This window comes from Hyperolius riggenbachi, chromosome 2 (assembly GCF_040937935.1).
Source record: "Hyperolius riggenbachi isolate aHypRig1 chromosome 2, aHypRig1.pri, whole genome shotgun sequence".
Taxonomy (NCBI): Eukaryota; Metazoa; Chordata; class Amphibia; order Anura; family Hyperoliidae; genus Hyperolius; species Hyperolius riggenbachi.
This window is the reverse complement of record NC_090647.1, coordinates 570,299,530-570,324,699: the sequence shown is the minus strand read 5'-3', so window position 1 is coordinate 570,324,699 and position 25,170 is coordinate 570,299,530. Positions and strand designations below refer to the sequence as shown.

The 25,170-nt window shown below is 49.0% G+C and overlaps 1 protein-coding gene across 5 annotated transcripts in view; it reads right to left on the bottom strand.

Moving 5' to 3' along the window:
• Positions 1-25,170, bottom strand: part of TTF2 (transcription termination factor 2) — an 84,752-nt gene that overhangs the window by 29,341 nt on the left and 30,241 nt on the right. For 4 of the 5 annotated variants that reach the window (XM_068271017.1, XM_068271018.1, XM_068271016.1 and 1 more), the window contains exons 2-8: positions 18,560-18,951; positions 18,119-18,230; positions 17,237-17,320; positions 12,857-12,923; positions 11,048-12,559; positions 10,671-10,806; positions 9,031-9,213 (exon numbers count right to left, since the gene is read on the bottom strand). In XM_068271017.1, the coding sequence (XP_068127118.1) occupies positions 9,031-9,213; positions 10,671-10,806; positions 11,048-12,559; positions 12,857-12,923; positions 17,237-17,320; positions 18,119-18,230; positions 18,560-18,587 (2,122 nt within the window). In that variant the 5' untranslated portion in view covers positions 18,588-18,951. The remainder of the gene's footprint in view (positions 1-9,030; positions 9,214-10,670; positions 10,807-11,047; positions 12,560-12,856; positions 12,924-17,236; positions 17,321-18,118; positions 18,231-18,559; positions 18,952-25,170) is intronic. The other variant, XM_068271019.1, reaches the window with a different exon arrangement.

Below are 25,170 nucleotides of genomic sequence, written 5' to 3'. Positions count from 1 at the left end.
TAGTGGGTCTCAGGCTACTAAAGAGCTTCTAGTGGGTCTCAGGCTACTAAAGAGCTTCTAGTGGGTCCCAGGCTACTAAAGAGCTTCTAGTGGGTCCCGGGCTACTAAAGAGCTTCTAGTGGGTCTCAGGCTACTAAAGAGCTTCTAGTGGGTCTCAGGCTACTAAAGAGCTTCTAGTGGGTCTCAGGCTACTAAAGAGCTTCTAGTGGGTCTCAGGCTACTAAAGAGCTTCTAGTGGGTCTCAGGCTACTAAAGAGCTTCTAGTGGGTCTCGGGCTACTAAAGAGCTTCTAGTGGGTCCCGGGCTACTAAAGAGCTTATAGTGGGTCCCAGGCTACTAAAGAGCTTCTAGTGGGTCTCAGGCTACTAAAGAGCTTCTAGTGGGTCTCAGGCTACTAAAGAGCTTCTAGTGGGTCTCAGGCTACTAAAGAGCTTCTAGTGGCTCCCGGGCTACTAAAGAGCTTCTAGTGGGTCCCGGGCTACTAAAGAGCTTCTAGTGGATCCCGGGCTACTAAAGAGCTTCTAGTGGATCCCGGGCTACTAAAGAGCTTCTAGTGGGTCTCGGGCTACTAAAGAGCTTCTAGTGGGTCCCAGGCTACTAAAGAGCTTCTAGTGGGTCTCAGGCTACTAAAGAGCTTCTAGTGGGTCTCAGGCTACTAAAGAGCTTCTAGTGGGTCTCAGGCTACTAAAGAGCTTCTAGTGGGTCCCAGGCTACTAAAGAGCTTCTAGTGGATCCCGGGCTACTAAAGAGCTTCTAGTGGGTCCCAGACTACTAAAGAGCTTCTAGTGGATCCCGGGCTACTAAAGAGCTTCTAGTGGGTCCCAGGCTACTAAAGAGCTTCTAGTGGGTCTCAGGCTACTAAAGAGCTTCTAGTGGGTCCCAGGCTACTAAAGAGCTTCTAGTGGGTCCCAGGCTACTAAAGAGCTTCTAGTGGGTCCCGGGGCTACTAAAGAGCTTCTAGTGGGTCCCGGGCTACTAAAGAGCTTCTAGTGGGTCCCGGGATACTAAAGAGCTTCTAGTGGGTCCCGGGATACTAAAGAGCTTCTAGTGGGTCCCAGGCTACTAAAGAGCTTCTAGTGGGTCCCAGGCTACTAAAGAGCTTCTAGTGGGTCCCGAGCTACTAAAGAGCTTCTAGTGGGTCTCAGGCTACTAAAGAGCTTCTAGTGGGTCTCAGGCTACTAAAGAGCTTCTAGTGGGTCTCAGGCTACTAAAGAGCTTCTAGTGGGTCCCAGGCTACTAAAGAGCTTCTAGTGGGTCCCAGGCTACTAAAGAGCTTCTAGTGGGTCCCAGGCTACTAAAGAGCTTCTAGTGGGTCCCGAGCTACTAAAGAGCTTCTAGTGGGTCTCAGGCTACTAAAGAGCTTCTAGTGGGTCTCAGGCTACTAAAGAGCTTATAGTGGCTCCCGGGCTACTAAAGAGCTTCTAGTGGGTCCCGGGCTACTAAAGAGCTTCTAGTGGATCCCGGGCTACTAAAGAGCTTCTAGGGGGTCCGGGGTACTAAAGAGCTTCTAGTGGGTCTCAGGCATTTGAGCGTTGTGGACTGGTTAGGCATTGTGTCAGTAGTAATGTGGATAGCCGGAGAACTGACTGAATAACTGTAAGTGGAAGGATCAGCTGAGCTGATGGAGCATTGACAATCAGGACAGGGACTGTGCGGTGGTCTCTTGTGTTGTCCCTGTACAGTAGTAGTGGAGGACGATAGCGTACGTATTAGTACGCCGTCGGTGAGCTGGGGGCAGGGCAAGCCGACTGATGCGGAGATCCCCAGTGGCATTAAATACTATTCCCCCTCTGAGTCGTAACAACTCGGGGGAGGAGCGATTTGGGGTCTGATGATCGCGGGAACCCCAAATTACCCTTACACACCCCAGGCAATATAACATTACTCCTATGGCGGCGCCTAGTTTCAGTGCCGAAAGCACCTGCTTGGCGATTAGAGGACCATTAAGCCTGTAAATGTAGTTTGCGGGGTAACTGGTGAGCGCCCTATTAGGGCAGGAATACTGGATGTAGAAGGTGACTGATATAGTGGTTGGCAGATCACTTGAGGATAGAGGAAACAGAATAGTCTTAAGGCTCATACACACGTGCCAACAATCTGCCCATCTTCTAAACTTGCTGTAACGATTGTGGAACTTTCTCCGTGATCAGCGCACAACGCGTGCGCTGATACGGCGGAAATCCTCCACAAGCGTGTAATTGCAGGAACCCAGCAAAAGGTGCTACGCACCCGTAGAGGGAAATTCCTGTCGGCAGATGGCGCTGAGGAGTGCAGAGGAACCAATCCTCTGTATCTCCACAAATGCCAGACAGGAATTGTACTAAGCGCAGAACGCAATCGCAAGGGAAGCGATTGCGAATGAGAACGAGCAAAGGGACAGGTTGTATGTGTGTGCGCCAATCTAGTCGCCACCCCGCGACAGCGCACACACAACAGCAGATACGAAACAGAAACGCAACCGCAAGAAAGGCGATTGCCAAAAGTGACACAAGGCAGATCAGAACAGAATACGAGGATAGCAAAGGCACAGCAAATCAGGAGATACGGAAAATAACAAATGCTAACTGAACGCGAACACTGCACTCATTCGCAACAGTGCACGCGTTCATGCGCGGTCTCCACATGATAAGCACAATAGAGACAAGCACGCCTAACTAACCATCGACAGACAAACATGTAACAGAGGACGCGAGCGCTTGCTTAACGGTTACCTCACCGAGCCTCCAGCAAGCGTTCGTAGCAGACAAGACAGACACACGAAAACAGGGACAAGCGAGAGATAGGATCCACAGCACTAGCGAAAGTGGCTAGCGCGATCCAGGAAGACAGAACAGAAGGATCCACAGCGCTAGCGCAAGATGCTAGTGCGATCCAGGTACAGAGTAGCAGAACAGAAGGATCCACAGCACTAGCGCTAGGCGAGTGCTATCCAGGCAGACAGAGTAGCAGAACAGAAGGATCCACAGCATTAGCGCTAGGCGAGTGCGATCCAGGCAGACAGAGTAGCAGAACAGAAGGATCCACAGCACTAGCGGAAAGTGGCCAGCGCGATCCAGGGAGACAGAACAGAAGGATCCACAGCGCTAGCGCAAGATGCTAGTGCGATCCAAGTGAAACAGATCAGAAGAGATAGCTGGTAGCAACCGCTGCACCAGCTATACTCCAAGAACAGAGATCAGAACCATTTCCTGTCGACCACCGCTGGGACAGGACAATCGCAACAGAACAAACAAACAGATAAGCAATCCTACCTGCACTAAGGAAACCTGCCTAGTGCAGTTTTCCAGGAATTACTCTAAGCTGATGTTCAAACAGAGAGTAAGGCTGACACTCCTCCAGGAGTGTTACACAGGACTAAATCCTTATGACCAGCCAAGCATTGTGGGAAAGACATAGTACTTATAGTACACGCCTCCAATGAATGTGGCCAGGCAATTTGCATGACAACGTATGCAAATTCCTCAGCAAGCACAAGCTGCAAAACTGACAGAAACTCTTCTTTCCAGAGTCCTGCAGCATGCAAACCTACACAATGGTCAAAAAGCTGCCTGCCTGCACAGGCAGCTGAGCAGATCATTACACTTGCTCTGTTGAACAACAGTTGGGCGTGTGTATAGCTGGCAAACAACCAGACAACCAACTAATAACAGGTTGTTTGCCAGATTCAACCCTGGATCAAGCTCCATCATATACTGGGCATACACGGTAAGTTTGTTTCCTTATCAACTGAGCCGCTGATGGCTCGTTTGATAATATCCGACAGGTCCGATGACCCGCCGGATAGATTCCCCACTCGAATCCCCGCGGGCGGACAATAGCGTGGAATCGAGCGGTTGATAAGGCATGCCCGCGGGGACGAGCGGGAATCGATCCGCGGGGACGAGTGGTGACGTGCCGGCGTAGAACCGGCGCATAAACTTACAGTGTATGCCCAGCATAAAGCTAACAAATCAACATCCAGATCCGGATAAAGAGAGTTGATGAGGATCTGGATGTTGATTTGCTAGAATTAGATGGACTTCTAATGTTAATGCTTTGGAGAAATGTGTGCTTTACTAGAGCTTAAAAAAAATGTTTAGTGGGAATTATTTTATTACTATTGTCAGTAGTGTGACCAGGCAGGAGGCGTGGCCACCAGTCACCTCTTGTTACTATTGTCCATAGTGTGACCATGCAGGAGGCATGGCCACCAGTCACCACTTGTTACTACTGTCAGTAGTGTCACCAGGCAGGAGGCGAGGCCACCAGTCAGAGGCCACCAGTCACCTCTTGTTACTATTGTCAATAGTGTGACCATGCAGGAGGTGTGGCCACCAGTCACCACTTGTTACTACTGTCAGCAGTGTCACCAGGAAGGTGTGGCCACCAGTCACCACTTGTTACTACTGTCAGCAGTGTCACCAGGAAGGTGTGGCCACCAGTCACCACTTGTTACTACTGTCAGCAGTGTCACCAGGAAGGTGTGGCCACCAGTCACCACTTGTTACTACTGTCAGCAGTGTCACCAGGAAGGTGTGGCCACCAGTCACCACTTGTTACTACTGTCAGCAGTGTCACCAGGAAGGTGTGGCCACCAGTCACCACTTGTTAGGGTTAGGGTTAGGGTTAACCCTTACTATTGTCAGCAGTGTGACCAGGCAGGAGGTGTGGCCACCACTCGCCTTTTGTTACTACTGTCCATAGTGTGACCAGGCAGGAGGTGAGGCCATCAGTCACCACTTGTTACTACTGTCAGCAGTGTCACCAGGCAGGAGGCGAGGCCACCAGTCACCACTTGTTACTATTGTCAGTAGTGTGACCAGGCAGGAGGCGAGGACACCAGTCAGCTCTTGTTACTATTGTCAGTAGTGTGACCAGGCAGGAGGCGTGGCCACCAGTCACCACTTGTTACTACTGTCAGCAGTGTCACCAGGCAGGAGGTGTGGCCACCAATCACCACTTGTTACTACTGTCAGCAGTGTCACCGGGCAGGAGGCGAGGCCACTAGTCACCACTTGTTACTACTGTCCATAGTGTGACCAGGCAGGAGGTGAGGCCATCAGTCACCACTTGTTACTACTGTCAGCAGTGTCACCAGGCAGGAGGCGAGGCCACCAGTCACCTCTTGTTACTATTGTCCATAGTGTGACCATGCAGGAGGCGAGGCCACCAGTCACCTCTTGTTACTATTGTCCGTAGTGTGACCATGCAGGAGGCATGGCCATCAGTCACCACTTGTTACAACTGTCAGCAGTGTCACCAGGCAGGAGGTGTGGCCACCAGTCACCACTTGTTACTACTGTCAGCAGTGTCACCAGGCAGGAGGCGAGGCCACCAGTCAGAGGCCACCAGTCACCTCTTGTTACTATTGTCAGTAGTGTGACCATGCAGGAGGTGTGGCCACCAGTCACCACTTGTTACAACTGTCAGCAGTGTCACCAGGCAGGAGGTGTGGCCACCAGTCACCACTTGTTACTACTGTCAGCAGTGTCACCAGGCAGGAGGCGAGGCCACCAGTCAGAGGCCACCAGTCACCTCTTGTTACTATTGTCCATAGTGTGACCATGCAGGAGGCATGGCCACCAGTCACCACTTGTTACTACTGTCAGCAGTGTCACCAGGCAGGAGGTGTGGCCACCAGTCACCACTTGTTACTACTGTCAGCAGTGTCACCAGGCAGGAGGCGAGGCCACCAGTCAGAGGCCACCAGTCACCTCTTGTTACTATTGTCAGTAGTGTGACCATGCAGGAGGCGAGGCCACCAGTCACCACTTGTTACTATTGTCCGTAGTGTGACCATGCAGGAGGCATGGCCATCAGTCACCACTTGTTACTACTGTCAGCAGTGTCACCAGGCAGGAGGCGTGGCCACCAGTCACCTCTTGTTACTATTGTCAGTAGTGTGACCAGGCAGGAGGCGAGGACACCAGTCAGCTCTTGTTACTATTGTCAGTAGTGTGACCAGGCAGGAGGCGTGGCCACCAGTCACCTCTTGTTACTATTGTCCATAGTGTGACCATGCAGGAGGCATGGCCACCAGTCACCACTTGTTACTACTGTCAGTAGTGTCACCAGGCAGGAGGCGAGGCCACCAGTCAGAGGCCACCAGTCACCTCTTGTTACTATTGTCAATAGTGTGACCATGCAGGAGGTGTGGCCACCAGTCACCACTTGTTACTACTGTCAGCAGTGTCACCAGGAAGGTGTGGCCACCAGTCACCACTTGTTACTACTGTCAGCAGTGTCACCAGGAAGGTGTGGCCACCAGTCACCACTTGTTACTACTGTCAGCAGTGTCACCAGGAAGGTGTGGCCACCAGTCACCACTTGTTACTACTGTCAGCAGTGTCACCAGGAAGGTGTGGCCACCAGTCACCACTTGTTACTACTGTCAGCAGTGTCACCAGGAAGGTGTGGCCACCAGTCACCACTTGTTAGGGTTAGGGTTAGGGTTAACCCTTACTATTGTCAGCAGTGTGACCAGGCAGGAGGTGTGGCCACCACTCGCCTTTTGTTACTACTGTCCATAGTGTGACCAGGCAGGAGGTGAGGCCATCAGTCACCACTTGTTACTACTGTCAGCAGTGTCACCAGGCAGGAGGCGAGGCCACCAGTCACCACTTGTTACTATTGTCAGTAGTGTGACCAGGCAGGAGGCGAGGACACCAGTCAGCTCTTGTTACTATTGTCAGTAGTGTGACCAGGCAGGAGGCGTGGCCACCAGTCACCACTTGTTACTACTGTCAGCAGTGTCACCAGGCAGGAGGTGTGGCCACCAATCACCACTTGTTACTACTGTCAGCAGTGTCACCAGGCAGGAGGCGAGGCCACCAGTCACCTCTTGTTACTATTGTCCATAGTGTGACCATGCAGGAGGCGAGGCCACCAGTCACCTCTTGTTACTATTGTCCGTAATGTGACCATGCAGGAGGCATGGCCATCAGTCACCACTTGTTACAACTGTCAGCAGTGTCACCAGGCAGGAGGTGTGGCCACCAGTCACCACTTGTTACTACTGTCAGCAGTGTCACCAGGCAGGAGGCGAGGCCACCAGTCAGAGGCCACCAGTCACCTCTTGTTACTATTGTCAGTAGTGTGACCATGCAGGAGGTGTGGCCACCAGTCACCACTTGTTACAACTGTCAGCAGTGTCACCAGGCAGGAGGTGTGGCCACCAGTCACCACTTGTTACTACTGTCAGCAGTGTCACCAGGCAGGAGGCGAGGCCACCAGTCAGAGGCCACCAGTCACCTCTTGTTACTATTGTCCATAGTGTGACCATGCAGGAGGCATGGCCACCAGTCACCACTTGTTACTACTGTCAGCAGTGTCACCAGGCAGGAGGCGAGGCCACCAGTCACCACTTGTTACTATTGTCCATAGTGTGACCATGCAGGAGGCGAGGCCACCAGTCACCTCTTGTTACTATTGTCCGTAGTGTCACCAGGCAGGAGGTGTGGCCACCAGTCACCACTTGTTACTACTGTCAGCAGTGTCACCAGGCAGGAGGCGAGGCCACCAGTCAGAGGCCACCAGTCACCTCTTGTTACTATTGTCAGTAGTGTGACCATGCAGGAGGTGTGGCCACCAGTCACCACTTGTTACAACTGTCAGCAGTGTCACCAGGCAGGAGGTGTGGCCACCAGTCACCACTTGTTACTACTGTCAGCAGTGTCACCAGGCAGGAGGCGAGGCCACCAGTCAGAGGCCACCAGTCACCTCTTGTTACTATTGTCCATAGTGTGACCATGCAGGAGGCATGGCCACCAGTCACCACTTGTTACTACTGTCAGCAGTGTCACCAGGCAGGAGGTGTGGCCACCAGTCACCACTTGTTACTACTGTCAGCAGTGTCACCAGGCAGGAGGCGAGGCCACCAGTCAGAGGCCACCAGTCACCTCTTGTTACTATTGTCAGTAGTGTGACCATGCAGGAGGCGAGGCCACCAGTCACCACTTGTTACTATTGTCCGTAGTGTGACCATGCAGGAGGCATGGCCATCAGTCACCACTTGTTACTACTGTCAGCAGTGTCACCAGGCAGGAGGCGTGGCCACCAGTCACCTCTTGTTACTATTGTCAGTAGTGTGACCAGGCAGGAGGCGAGGACACCAGTCAGCTCTTGTTACTATTGTCAGTAGTGTGACCAGGCAGGAGGCGTGGCCACCAGTCACCTCTTGTTACTATTGTCCATAGTGTGACCATGCAGGAGGCATGGCCACCAGTCACCACTTGTTACAACTGTCAGCAGTGTCACCAGGCAGGAGGTGTGGCCACCAGTCACCACTTGTTACTACTGTCAGCAGTGTCACCAGGCAGAAGGCGTGGCCACCAGTCAGTTCTTGTTACTATTGTCAGTAGTGTGACTAGGCAGGAGACAAGGCCACCAGTCACCTTGTTACTATTGTCAGCAGTGTGACCAGGCAGGAGGCGAGGCCACCAGTCACCACTTGTTACTATTGTCAGTAGTGTGACCAGGCAGGAGGCGAGGACACCAGTCACCACTTGTTACTATTGTCAGTAGTGTGACCAGGCAGGAGGCGAGGCCACCAGTCACCACTTGTTACTATTGTCCGTAGTGTGACCATGCAGGAGGCATGGCCACCAGTCACCACTTGTTACTATTGTCAGCAGTGTGACCAGGCAGGAGGTGTGGCCACCACTCGCCTTTTGTTACTACTGTCCATAGTGTGACCAGGCAGGAGGTGTGGCCAACAGTCACCACTTGTTACTACTGTCAGCAGTGTCACCAGGCAGGAGGCGTGGCCACCAGTCACCTCTTGTTACTATTGTCCGTAGTGTGACCATGCAGGAGGCGTGGCTACCAGTCACCTCTTGTTACTATTGTCAGTAGTGTGACCAGGCAGGAGGCGTGGCAACCAGTCACCACTTGTTACTACTGTCAGCAGTGTCACCAGGCAGGAGGCGTGGCCACCAGTCACCTCTTGTTACTATTGTCCGTAGTGTGACCATGTAGGAGGCGTGGCTACCAGTCACCTCTTGTTACTACTGTCAGCAGTGTGACCAGGCAGGAGGCGTGGCCACCACTCACCTCCATACAATCTGTTGTAGTTCTGGCTGGAGCTTGGTCCTGAGCCGTGCACACCCAGGGAACTGGAGGGCAGCTCATGGAAGGAAAGGGGTTTGACGCCTCCTCTAATCTCCGCAGGGCCCGGTCTGCTAAACGGGTTTCCAGAATCAGACTGCAGACTAGACTTCATCTCCTGGGAACTGCCTGGAAGAGAAGGAGACAGCACAGTGACCAACAGCTCAGCAGACTACAGGTCCAGCCACCCTCCAGCTGAGAGTCTGTGTCTGCTGGAGGAATAATTACCTCCCAGACTCCTCTCTCCAGTGGTGAGATCTCTGCACCCCCAGGATCCCGGTCCTGCACCCATTATCTCCTCTATCCATCGGGCAATCCGGGGTCGAGATCTCTACACCTCTAAGATCCCAGTCCTGCACCCATTATCTCCTCTATCCATCGGGCAATCCGGGGTCGAGATCTCTACACCCCTAGGATCCCAGTCCTGCACACCAGCTGCACCCATTACCTCCCCGACCCATTTGTCTCTCAGAGATTATGGTGGTGCCCAGAATAATGTTGCCAGAAGTCAAATTTGTGTTTACAGTCAGTTTTGGAAATTTTCCATATTGGTTACAAACTGGGATGGAAGAATAACTTAAACAGTAACTTTTTTATACTTAGTAAAACGTTTAATGTGAAGCTCTGCCTCACAGCTGCAAGGATGGGTGGGTGTCAGCAACAGTAACTCACCCGCTTAAGGGTGTGACACAGTCACGTATGTACAGTGCCTAGCACGCAAATAACTAAGCTGTGTTCCTTTTTTTCCCCTTTCTCTGCCTGAAAGAGTTAATATTCAGCTAGGCAACTGACAGTTTTTCTTTAGTTTGACTATAGCTTCCCTTGCCGATAAGGTATTACAGCCATAAAACCCTTACATGGCAGTAAATGGCTTCTGAGAGCATGGGATACATAAAAAGGGTCCATAATTTATATATTTAGGCACTCAAAGACAAAATCATAACTCTACTTTTCTAATTTTTTAAACATAACATAAAACCGTGGGATATCTAAAAGTCATTTTTAGGAGTAGGAGGATAGATACAAGTGTTTATATCAACAGTTTATTTTCACTTGCGTTTCATTTTAAACTCCACCACACCTTTGGCAAATCCGCTGTGGCATTTTACTTCTGAAGTGTTCCAAAGTTTAGTGGCCGGAAAGCTTCAGAACACTTTGAATAAAAATACCCCTAACCGCCTTGCCGATGGAGGAGGCGGAGTTTTAGACAAAGGGGGCAGGTTACTGCCGCTGACACCTGTCGATTTCTGCAGCTCTGAGATAGAGCTTTATTTTAAACGCTTTCCAAAGTATAAAAAAAAGTGACTGTTTAGTTTGCAAAACACCTGAGCAACAGCTGTGCAGGTTTGTGGCTGTATCCTGGCAGCTAGGTGTCCCCTGCTACAGAGGAGCGGCCATTACCTCTCCCTGACACAAGAAACGGGGGGAGCTCATCTCTCCCGGGCTCACTAAGCTCTGGAAGGCCGTCTGTGGGCGGAGTGCCCCTTAAATAACACATGACAGGAAGCATGACAGAAAAACACGCAATGACAGGTACACGGTTGTACAGAGACACACGGGAACATCATGCTTCTATCATCACTCACAGGTGTCACCTGGTTCCTGGGCGGTGTCACTGGCCAGAGACATAGAGCCTAGGGCATCCTCCAGGTCCTGCACCTGCTTCCGGAGCCGCTCCCCCCGATCCGGCAACGCCTGCAGGTTCACTGACGCCATGGTGGCCTGAGAGACACAAGACATGCCGATTAAAGTGAACCTGACGTGACATAATGACTTGCATGTGTAGCACAGAAGATAAACAGAACATTAGAGAGAAAAGAGGAGTAGACTGGCAGAGAGATGGGGAGAGAAGATGGAAGAATGGAGAAAACAGAAGAGGCATGAACTGAGAAGACAGAGAGAAAGGAAAATCTGTGAGGATCAGGAAACAGGAGGATGCAGTACCCCGCATAGTGTCACTCACTTTCTTCTGCTGTAGTTGAGCCGTGAGCACGGAGTGGAGGGACTGTTTGGCTGTAGTGAATCCTGGGAATGAGGTTATCGTTTTTTGTTTCTCTCCCCCGGGTGTCCTCACTGGGGCAGCTTTGTCCTTCCCAGGCTGATAACTCAGGAAGACCACCTCATCCTCATTACTGACCTCCGGCTGGTCACCAGAACACAGACTGGGTGGTTGGCAGTCGCTGGATGCCGTGGACTGTTCCCCGTGATCTGGAATAGTTTGGCCATCAGGTGTCCTCTTTCTGTCAGAAGAATCTCCGTCTGCTTCGAGGTCTCGCTGTGTATTCATAGTCTCTGAAATACGAGGTCCTGTATCTCGATCCTCATTACCAGCGTCTTCTGTTGCTTCCTGAGACTTCTTCTTGAGGGTCAGACCAGCTGGCAGCTTCTTGCCTCGCCACCCCTGGAAGGAGACTGGACTTCCATCCACCATCTCCTCTCCGGCACTGTGTGTCTTTCTCTCCAGCTCTGAAATCGCGTGGAAGTCAAGCATACCCCACTCCGTGCCTGCAGCCGGTGGTTTCTCAGGCTTCTTCTTTCCCTGGTCAGAGCTCAGATTGGAGTCACATCCCTTTTCTGGATCCACCCTGACCTCTCCGATCTTCTTTCCCAGCTCATGAGATATACGGTTACTGTGAACATTCTCCTGGACAGACTTGTTTTCTCTGCTCAGTTTCTTCTCCTCATCCTTCTTCGTGCCACCAATGGACTTCCCCTCCTGACCATCACTGGCCTTTCTCCTCTCCTTATTGGACGTCTGATTACTGTGAGCCTTCTCCTGATTAGATGTCCTATCACGGTGACTCTTCTGGTCACAACCACTATCTATATTCTCTCTACTTCCTCGATCCTGCTTCATCTCACTCCTGATCTTCCTCTCCTGACCATCAGTGACCTTCATCTTCCTCTCCTGACCATCAGTGGCCTTCATCTTCCTCTCCTGACCATCAGTGACCTTCTTCTCCTCATTCTTCTCTTGACTGGATAACCTGTCGCCATGAACCTTTGGATCAGACTTCCTGTCGCTTGTGCTCTTCCCTTCAACGGATTTGTGAGTCTTGTGTTCCTGTATCTTCCTCTCGGGATTAGGCTTTCCCTCAGCCTCCTTCCTCCCTGGATCACTGCTGATCTTTTTGTCTAGATGATCAGTGATCTTCCGCTCGGGATTAGGCTTCACCTCCTCTACCTTCCTTCTCTCTGGATTAGCCTTTATCTTGTTGTTTTGACTCTTGTCCTCATCGGACTTCCATCCGTCATTCTTCCTCCTCTCCTCATCAGTGGTCTTCTCGTCATCAGGAATATTCCTTTCTTGATTATGAGGTCTCTCCTCTTCCCTGTTATAATTTTTGCCCTCGTTAATCTGTTTCCACAACGTGTTTTTGGGACCATCATTGAGAACTTTGAAGGGATTTCGTTCAGGTTTATCTGACTTTTCCAACAAGGGCTCAGATCTCGGAGCTGGATTCTGCTTCACTTGCTGTGGAGGGGAGACATAAAACGAACAGCATGGTCAAGCAGCTAGACATATATATAGAGAGAGGGGGAGGGAGAAGTAGAGTGGACATATGGAAGATAGGGGGGTGAACACAACAAAGGAGAAAAAGATGGGGAGACAGATCAGTGAGGGAGAGGTAGATAAATGGGGGATGGGAGAGAGATGGACAAAAGATGGGGGTGGAGGCAGAGAAGGCGGATGGGAGACAAGGAATTAGATGAGGTTGGAGGCAGACAGGATGGGTGGGGGGCTGGGAAGATTCAGCAGGTGGTACATTACCTGCCAAGGGATATTCCCACAATACTTCTTGCCTTCGTTCTTACTCTTGGTGCAGCGGAAAAACAACCTGGATAAGGAAAAACCACATAAGTCCGGCTAACAGATAAATGCATCCTCAGACCAGAAGGGGGCAGCACCTCTCATCACCTCTCATGGACCTAAACTCTTGCACAGGACAGAAGGAAAACAGAGAAATGCACCCTGTATGTATTTATTTAGAGTTTAGCATGTCTAATCCCCTGTGTCTAATCACAAGTGGTAATTTGATCTCTTCCCTGTGTCTGCTGACTGCCAAGGCAGATAAGCTCTTTTGTAAACACAGGATGTTAACCTTATGTCTGCTTCCATGAAAGCAGTAAGTAGACAATCTGCAGATGTATTGCAGGATTCGTATCAGCTGTAATAAATACATTATTTTCAGTAAAGGTTATTATGCTGGTGCGAGCAGAGAGGACGTTCTGAGTTAAGCTTTGCTGTAACGTGCAGTCTCGGCACTCTCTACGATGAGCAGAAATCTCCACTGACCCATCTGACAGGCGCCGGGATGGTCAGCGAGGTACAAATACTTTCACTTGCATTTAGATTTTATGCAGCATGACATTGGGCCTGTCCAGCAGCATACGCATCCTTCTGGCCCAGCTACGAGCTGCAGACAATCTGCATGCAAGTCAAAATTACTATCAATAACTTTCTGTTAAAACCACTAGCTGACAATCCATTGATTAGACATGGGCTGGTGTTTTTCATTTGCTAGCACAGCTTCCATTTCCTGCGTCAGTGGATATTTGCATGTTAGGAGGATGTTCCCTTTCGTTCCCCATGCCAGGTCTCTGAGACTGGGGCACACAAAGCTTTGGCCTCATTTACCAACATTGTCCTGAAACTGGTGAATAAACTCCATGTACACCAGAGGAACTGAGCAACTGCCTGCAAACTGCAGCCACCCAGCTATAGAGTTACCTGTAGTGACAGGTGTCCACAAGGACAGAAACTATCTCCTGACTGTATCAGGGGCTCAACTCCCAACACCCAGAGCTGTGGATGCAGGAAAGCATCAAGTCCCTTTGACATGTAAGTATAGAATGTGCCATAACTACTTCCTGTGGTCAGGTCATCCACATCTTAACCACTGTTACCATGAAGAACCCCTTCCTCAATGGTACATTCTCTTTCCCTCCATACACAGATCATAGTTGTATTGCCAATTTCCTCTGAAGCGCATAGGCTTAATTACTAAACTAAGCTGTGACATCAGACCAGCAGGTCGCAGTACAATGATTTTTTGCTTATTGGTTTGCTAATTGGCCAGTGATAGGAAAAATATTCTGTGTACAGCCAGTCTGTATGCAGGAGCTCATCTCAGCCATAGCAGTGTAACTGTGGAGAGGGAGAGAGGGGGAGAGAGAGAGGGAGAGAGGGGGAGAGAGATAGAGAAACTTGGTACACAGATCCCTTACTACCTGGGATGATATGTTCTGGGGGTCTCGCGGCCCCCCTGCACACTTGGGCGGAGCTACAAACAGCCAATCAGATTCCACCCATTCAAGTGAATGGAAAAGGCTGCCATTCTCACTGTAATCAGGCCAGAGTCCCCACACTTGGCACAGTTGGTCACTTGGTGACCGAGGTTACAAATCCAGGAAAAGTGGGAGGAGCATAAAACAGCCAATCAAATTTCAGCCATTCATTTTTAATGGGAAAATGTAAACTTTAGGCCGTCACTTGTATGCTGCTTGTTATTCCTGTGCTGGTGGACAAATACATCTCTTAAAAGGGGTACTACAGCGAAAAACTATAACATTTAAAATATGTGCAAACATATACAAATAAGTACATTTTTTTCTAGAGTAAAGCCTATGAGCCTATGTTGCTGTCACTTACAGTAGGTAGTAGAAATCTGACAGAAGTGACAGGTTTTGGACTAGTCCACCTCTTCATAGGGGATTTTCAGCAAGGCTTTAATTCTTTATAAAGATATTCCTGAAAAACAATTTAAACAATGATGCTGGCCATCCTCCCTGCTCCCTACACAGTTTTTTGGCAGTTGGACAGAGCAATTGCCATTCACTAACTGCTTTTGAAAATAAATATATCCCTGAGAATCCCCTATGAAGAGATGGACTAGTCCAAAACCTGTCACTTCTGTCAGATTCCTACAAACTACTGTAAGTGACAGCAACATAGGAGAAAAGTCATTTATGGCTCATTTTACTCTGAAAAAAAATGTACCGTATATTCCGGCGTATAAGACGACCCCCCAACTTTTCCAGTTAAAATATAGAGTTTGGGATATACTCGCCATATAAGACTACCCCTCTTCCAATGCACACCAAATTAAAAATCATATACTGGTGCTGTGTATGAACAGATACTGGTGCTGTACTGTATGCGTTACCCAATATATATATCAGTATATAGTCAATTAACTTGTTGCATTGGTCAACTCTCTTTAAGCAGATTGGTCAGCTCACCTTGTCTACCTGTTTATAAGAGCGGTATGGAAGAATAGATTGCGCTCCCTCAGCAGGGAGATCTGAGAGGCGGTAACAGGACAGGGCGTATCACCCGGCATCCATGACACCCGGCGTATAAGACCACCCCCAACTTTTCAGAAGATTTTCAAGGGTTAAAAAGTAGTCTTATACGCAGGAATATACAGTACTTCTTATTTGTATAGGTTTGCACATATTTTAAATGTTACAGTTTTTCGCTGTAGTGCCCCTTTAAGCATTGTGGATGGTGCATCGTCTGCTTTCTACTGTTACACTGAGAAAATGTAAACTGCAGCCATTCTTACACAGTTATTGGCAGGGTTCTCAAACTTTGCACAGTTGGCTACTGGGTGACTGGGATTAAAGGACGACTATTGTGAAAATCATACAATGTAAACACCTACAAATACGAAGTACATTTCTTCCAGAGTTAAGTTATTGGCCTGAGGAAGCGAGCTTAGGCCCGTGAAACGCATTGCCTGTGCTAAATAAATATTTCTTTGTTTATACAAAGATCACAATATTGAGGTAAGCCACCTCATTTTCTCCTATTGTTTGTGAGATGGGCCCCCAGGCTGTGAGGGTCACCAAGGGAGTTGAGGTTAGGGTGGGAACAATTTGCAGTTACACCCCTGTGTTGAATATTGCAGAGGGGCCCAGTTCACAATGGAGGGGTGTGGGAAGATCAGGGCAGCCTCCGGACTATGGACAGACTTCTCCCTACTGAGGTATCACATTTTTGTTCCTCTGCTCACAGGTACACTTTAAAGTGCAAGTGAGATTGATATGGAGGCTGCCATATTTATTTCCTGTTACACAATACCAGTTGCCTGACTGCCCTGCTGATCTATTTGGCTGCAGTAATGTCTGAATTACACACCTGAAACAAGCATGCAGCTAATCCAGGCACACTTCAGTCAGAACACCTGATCTGCTGCATGCTTGTTCAGGGGCTGTGGCTAAAAGTATCAGAGGATCAGCAGGGCTGCCAGGCAACTGGTATTGCTTAAAATGAAATAAATATGGCAGCCTCCATATACCTCTCACTTCAGTTGTCTTAAAGTGAACCCGAGGTGAAAGAGATATGGAGGCTGCCATATTTACTTCCTTGTAAACAATACCAGTTGCCTGGCTGTTCTCTTGATACTGTGTCTCTAATACTTTTAGCCATAGACCCTGAACAAGCATGAAGCAGATCAGGTACTCTGACTCAGGTTTAACTGGATTAGCCACATGCTTGTTCCAGGGTTTAAATCAGACACTACTTATGCCAGAAGATCAACAGGGCTGTCAGGCAACTGGCATTGTTAAGAATGAAATATGGCAGCCTCTATATCTCTCTCATCTCAGGTTCCCTTTAAGACTGCGGTCTTCAAACACAGGACAGGTTTTCAGCCTTCTGCAGATTCTCTTTTTTTTATATTTTTGCTTTGAAAATTTCCAGGAATCGATCATTTCAGACATGTTCCGATCTCCTCTGGATCAATCATGGGATCGATTTTCAGATCAGTACTGCATAAAATTGATCCCGTTATCGAGAGAGCAGATCACACATGCCGGAAGTTATCGGTTCGATCCGTAGATCTGCTGGGAAATTGCATGGTGTGTACCTAGCATTATTAATCTTTCAGAATGGGCTGCAGACTAATCACTATGGGTCTAGCTGTAAAGCGGAGCGAGGAGGTTGTACAATGCACAGCAATTCATTGTGACCAATCACATATCGGTATACCAGATTCTGGCCAAGTAAAGAGGGTTATATATAGTCAGGAAACAGCCAGCGCTGAGATCAGAGCAGCCGTGCTTTACACAGAATAACATCTGTATCTGGCCTGACAGACTCCGCCCACACACACTGACAGACACAGAGACAAAATGGCCGCCTGACCTGTAAGCGCCAGATTCCTGCTTCACCAGCGTCTGCAGCTCCACCTGGTGGTCTTCATGCATCAGACAGTGAGACGGAGGAAGGCTGACGAGAAATCATACAGCAGATGGTTACACAAGGAAAATAATACAGGCTGGGTTCACACATCTGCCACAAAACGTCAGTTCAAGCAGCAGCAGTGATGCCACACACTCCTGTCAGCCGCAGTGCATGCTGGGAGGCACAGCCCTTTACATCTGCCAGCTAAACAATATCACAATGTAAACAGATGAGACTATAACCTGGCAAGAGCAAGACTCCGCCCCCCCCCCTCCCCCGTGTATTTTACCAGGGCTGTGGAGTCGGAGTTGGAAGATTTTCGATTTTCGTACCGACTCCACAGCCCTGTATTTTACCATATGAACATGTACCAGCATTAGTGATGCGTAGCTCCCAACTGGCCCTCTTTTGGAAGGACAGTCCCTCTTTGGGAGCCCTGTCCCTCTGTCCCCTTCATTTGTCCCTCTTTCAGGACTTTGTCCCTCTTTCTATGTAAATATATATATTTCTCTACTAACAAATGTGATTGACTCTAAACGTTATTCCCATCCTTTACATTGATATATTACTAATTTTACAATGTTAAAATGAAGGAAAATGAACCAGGAGAGAAAGGACCAGTGTGGTTTGAGTTATAAAACAACATTTTTCTCATGAAATCTTTATGGTATGTATGACTAGGGGTGTGACAGGGGCGTGATCAGGGGTGTGGCTTAAGTGTCCATCTCTCTCATCTCAAAAAGTTGGGAGGTATGGTGATGTATTCACACCACACATGAACTATGTCTGTATCTGTCCTTGTGTTGTTGTATGTCCGGATTGTACAGAGTGTGCTGAACTTACTCTGCTGTCTGGGTGAATGCACAGGGCGTGGTTCTATTGGCTGCACAGATATAAAAGCTCCTCCCCTTACTGGGTCCATCGCGAGTCCCGGTCTTCAGGATACACAGACAACCTGGGAAGAGACGGATATCAGATTACTATGAGCCAGGGTACAACATCAGACAGTACAAATGCAAAATCCAGAGTGAACAGCTGCCGAGGAGTCATCTCCAGGACCAGGGCCAGTGCCAAGCCTCCAACGGATTGTGCAAACTGTCTAAGTACTGCCAGATCGAAGAAAGAGGCAGCATGCCGCTGGCTGCAAACTGTGGCTGTATTACGGGACAGACACTACATGTTACGCATACGCAGGTCCTTCATCAGGTGTACAACGTCAGACGCCTGTGATGATGTCACCGCCTGTCCTGTGATGTCACTAGACACAGCACACGGGCCTCTCACCATGATCGGGACACCGAACCTTCTCCATTCTTCAGGGACTGAATATAGGTGCAGAAGAGTGAGAGCAACAGAGTCACACCGATCCAGGCACGGGGAGCAGCGGGCCCTTGTGCAGCAGTCACACCGATCCAGGCACAGGGAGCAGAGGGCCCTTGTGCAGCAGCAGTCACACCGATCCAGGCACGGGGAGCAGAGGGCCCTTGTGCAGCAGAGTCACACCGATCCAGGCACAGGGAGCAGAGGGCCCTTGTGCAGCAGAGTCACACCGATCCAGGCACAGGGAGCAGCGGGCCCTTGTGCAGCAGTCACACAGATCCAGGCACGGGGAGCAGGGGGGATCCCACCAAAGCATTAGTCCCTTGTGCAGCCACAGCACACCGATCCAGGGTGCCCTAGTGGAGAAGAAAGATTTATGTATTAAGTAACAGTACAAAAGCCTGGTACACACATACAAAGCCTAACGCACCGGCCATGTCATTCTTGTTTACGTACTACTCACATATAAGCCGACCCGTGTATAAGCCGAAGTACCCACTTTTCCCTCACAAAACAGGAAAAGTGATTGACTCGCATAAGCCCCCTCCACAGTATAGCCAGATGTGCCCCCAGCACAAGCCAGCCCCCCTCCCCATAGCCAGATGTGCCCTAGGATTATACAGCTGTGTCTCAAGAAGCCACTAGATGGCGTCATAGATATGAGACACAGCAACTGCCACACAGGAAGAATCCCCGATCATTGCACCGCTGACACATTGCTTGCACTCTGCACACCATGTTGCAGGGGATGGGGGACACAGCAGGGAGTCAGGGGACACAGGTAGTCCTGAGCAGCGCACTCTGCACACCATGCTGCAGGGGATGGGGGACACAGCAGGGAGTCAGCTGGTAAGAGCAGGATCACTAGTGCACAATCCTTACGCTCCTCTGCCAGTAACAAAACCTGCTCCACCATCTGTTCTGCTCCACTGACTCGCATATAAGCCGAGGGGGTCACTTTTCAGCACATTTTTTTATGCAGAAAAATCAGGGTTATACGCGAGTATATACAGTAATTGCAGGGAATTTGCTGAAAATTGCGTTTTGCAATCTGAGTGTGAAGCAGCCCCACGGTACGCATAGAGGTACACACACACACACACACACACTGTACACACACACACACACGACTGACACACACACTGTACACACACACTGTACACACACACGACTGACACACACACTGTACACACACACACTGTACACACACACACACACACACACTGTACACACACACACACACACTGTACACACACACACACACACACACTGTACACACACACACACACACACACACACACGACTGACACACACACTGTACACACACACGACTGACACACACACTGTACACACACACACGACTGACACACACACTGTACACACACACGACTGACACACACACTGTACACACACACACACGACTGACACACACACTGTACACACACACACACGACTGACACACACACACACACACACTGTACACACACACACACACACACACTGTACACACACACACACACACACTGTACACACACACACACACACACACGACTGACACACACACTGTACACACACACGACTGACACACACACTGTACACACACACGACTGACACACACACTGTACACACACACACACGACTGACACACACACTGTACACACACACACACACACACACACACACACACACGACTGACACACACACACACGACTGACACACACACGACTGACACACACACGACTGACACACAGACTGTACACACACACACACACACGACTGACACACACACTGTACACACACACAAACACACACGACTGACACACACACACACACACACACACGACTGACACACACACTGTACACACACACTGTACACACATGCATGACTGACACACACACTCCGTACTCACACACGCATGACTGACACACACTCTGTACACACACACACACACACACACACACACACACACACACACACACACGACTGACACACACACACGACTGACACACATACTGTACACACACATGCATGACTGACACACATACTGTACACACACATGCATGACTGACACACATACTGTACACACACATGCATGACTGACACACATACTGTACACACACATGCATGACTGAAACACACACTGTACACACACACACGACTGACACACACACTGTACACACACATGCATGACTGACACACACACGCATAACTGACACACACTCTGTACACACACATGCATGCATGACTGACACACATACTGTACACACACATGCATGACTGACACACACACTGTACACACACACAAAAATGACTGACACACACTGTACACACACACACACACACACACACACACGACTGACACACACACTGTACACACACATGCATGACTGACACACACACTCTGTACACACACATGCATGACTGACACACACACACTGTACACACACACACACACACACACACATATGACTGACACACACACACTGTACACACACACATATGACTGACACACACACACTGTACACACACATGCATGACTGACACACACACATGACTGACACACACACATGCATGACTGACACACACACTCTGTACACACACACGCATGACTGACACACATACTGTACACACACATGCATGACTGACACACACACTGTACACACACACGCATGACTGACACACACACTGTACACACACACGCATGACTGACACACACACTGTACACACACATATGCATGACTGACACACATACTGTACACACACACGCATGACTGACACACATACTGTACACACACACGCATGACTGACACACATACTGTACACACACATGCATGACTGACACACACACACACCGTACTCACACATGCATGACTGACACACTCTGTACACACACACACGCATGACTGACACACATACTGTACACACACACACACACACACGCATGACTGACACACACACTGTACACACACATGCATGACTGACACACATACTGTACACACATGCATGACTGACACACATACTGTACACACACACACGCATGACTGACACACACTCTGTACACACACATGCATGACTGACACACATACTGTACACACATGCATGACTGACACACACACTCCGTACTCACACACGCATGACTGACACACACACTCCGTACACACATACGCATGACTGACACACACATGCATGACTGACACACACTCTGTACTCACACACGCATGACTGACACACACTCTGTACTCACACACGCATGACTGACACACACTCTGTACACACACATGCATGACTGACACACACACACTCCGTACTCACACACGCATGACTGACACACACTCTGTACACACACATGCATGCATGACTGACACACATACTGTACACACACATGCATGCATGACTGACACACACACTGTACACACACACACAAATGACTGACACACACACTGTACACACACACACACACACACACATACATGACTGACACACACACTGTACACACACACGCATGACTGACACACACACTGTACACACACACACGCATGACTGACACACACACTGTACACACACACGAATGACTGACACACACTCTGTACACACACATGCATGACTGACACACACACACACACACACGACTGACACACACACTGTACACACACACACATATGACTGACACACACACACTGTACACACACATGCATGACTGACACACACACACACGACTGACACACACACACGACTGACACACACACACGACTGACACACACATGCATGACTGACACACACATGCATGACTGACACACACATGCATGACTGACACACACATGCATGACTGACACACACATGCATGACTGACACACACATGCATGACTGACACACACATGCATGACTGACACACACATGCATGACTGACACACACATGCATGACTGACACACACATGCATGACTGACACACACACTCTGTACACACACACATACTGTACACACACATGCATGACTGACACACACTGTACACACACACACGCATGACTGACACACACACTGTACACACACACACGCATGACTGACACACACACTGTACACACACACACGCATGACTGACACACACACTGTACACACACATATGCATGACTGACACACATACTGTACACACACACACACACACGCATGACTGACACATACTGTACACACACACGCATGACTGACACACATACTGTACACACACACACGCATGACTGACACACACACATGCATGACTGACACACACACATGCATGACTGACACACACACTCCGTACTCACACACGCATGACTGACACACACTCTGTACACACACATGCATGACTGACACACATACTGTACACACATGCATGACTGACACACATACTGTACACACACACGCATGACTGACACACACTCTGTACTCACACATGCATGACTGACACACACACTCCGTACTCACACACGCATGACTGACACACATACTGTACACACACATGCATGACTGACACACACCAGGGCTGTGGAGTCGGTCCGAAAATGCACCGACTCCAACTCCGACTCCTCAGTTTAGGATTCCACCGACTCCGACTCCAACTCCACGACTCCTCTAATTTGCATATTACAATTTTGTTGATTAAAAGTATGTAACATGAAATTCGTCTCTTAACTGCCAACGCTTAGGAATTTTACAAGACAACTGAAGTGAGAAGGATATGTAGACTACTATATTTATTCCCTTTAGACTAAAACTAGTCCTTGGTAAGAGTACTTGTAAAAGGTACAAACCGGAACAAAGAACATCTATCAGGCCCTAGGCAATGTAAGTGTGGGTACATGTAAGAATGATGTGCAGGTACTCTGCAGGGGAATGAGGAGATTGTAAACAGACAACACCTCTCTGTTCAATGTGCACAGCATTCTCAGTGGATTTCCTGCAGCTCTGTGGGGAGTGCATATGTAGAGTATAGTACTACTTTGTAACAAAGTAAACCTGAGACAGATGAAATTAAAGTTTTATACATACCTGGGGCTTCCTCCAGCCGCCTTCAGGATAATCAGTCCCTCGTTGTCCTCCTCCACCACCTGGATCTTCTGCTATGAGTCCAGGTACTTGAGCCAGTCTGGTGTAGTGCGCATGCACACACTCCGCCGCCAGGAGCATACTACACCTGTGCAGCACTATTGCGCAGGTGCAGAATGTTCCTGGCTGTGGGAGCGGCATGCGGCCGGACAGCGCCGACTGGCTGAATTACCAGGACTTATCGCAGAAGATCCGGGTGGTGGAGGACAGCGAGGGACTGATTAGCCTGATGGGGGCTGGAGGAAGCCCCAGGTATGTATACAACTTTACTTTTCATCCGTCTCAGTTACCCTTTAATTTGTAGTCACCAAACCAAATTTTAATAACATATCAAATTATTTGATTTAATCAGCAAAGGGAGTGCATACATTTGCATAAATCAGCATCAATGCGGAATTATTTCCATCTCGTTGACCATCTCTATTATTGACACGGCTACACATCAGGCTTTATTCTTACAGCATAGATGTTATTTAGTATATATAAGAGATTCCTGTGTACACATCATATATACAGTCACAATCAGATATGTATATCTGACCTTAAAAATACGGGGACTGCTTTATTGAAGCAGCACAAGTAACTAATTTTGATTGGTTTATTTCATTTTTGTAGACTAAGCACAGCTATTACTGTATATATACTGTATATATACATTATTTTTAATGACTATTATCTGAGAAATAGAACATTTTATCATATTTTCTATTTTAATTACAGTTACAAATTCATTAGGAGTCGGAGTCGGTGCATTTTTTCCCGACTCCGACTCCAGGCACCCAAAATTGCCCGACTCCACGACTCCGACTCCCGTACACACACACGCATGACTGACACACATACTGTACACACACATGCATGACTGACACACACTCTGTACTCACACACGCATGACTGACACACACTCTGTACTCACACACGCATGACTGACACACACTCTGTACTCACACACGCATGACTGACACACACTCTGTACACACACACGCATGACTGACACACACACTCCGTACTCACACATGCATGACTGACACACACACTCCGTACTCACACATGCATGACTGACACACACACTCTGTACACACACATGCATGACTGACACACACACACACACACACACACTCCGTACTCACACACGCATGACTGACACACACACTCTGTACACACACACGCATGACTGACACACACACTGTACACACACACGAATGACTGACACACACTCTGTACACACACATGCATGACTGACACACACACACTGTACACACACACACACACACACGACTGACACACACACTGTACACACACACACATATGACTGACACACACACACTGTACACACACATGCATGACTGACACACACACACACGACTGACACACACACACGACTGACACACACACACGACTGACACACACATGCATGACTGACACACACATGCATGACTGACACACACATGCATGACTGACACACACATGCATGACTGACACACACATGCATGACTGA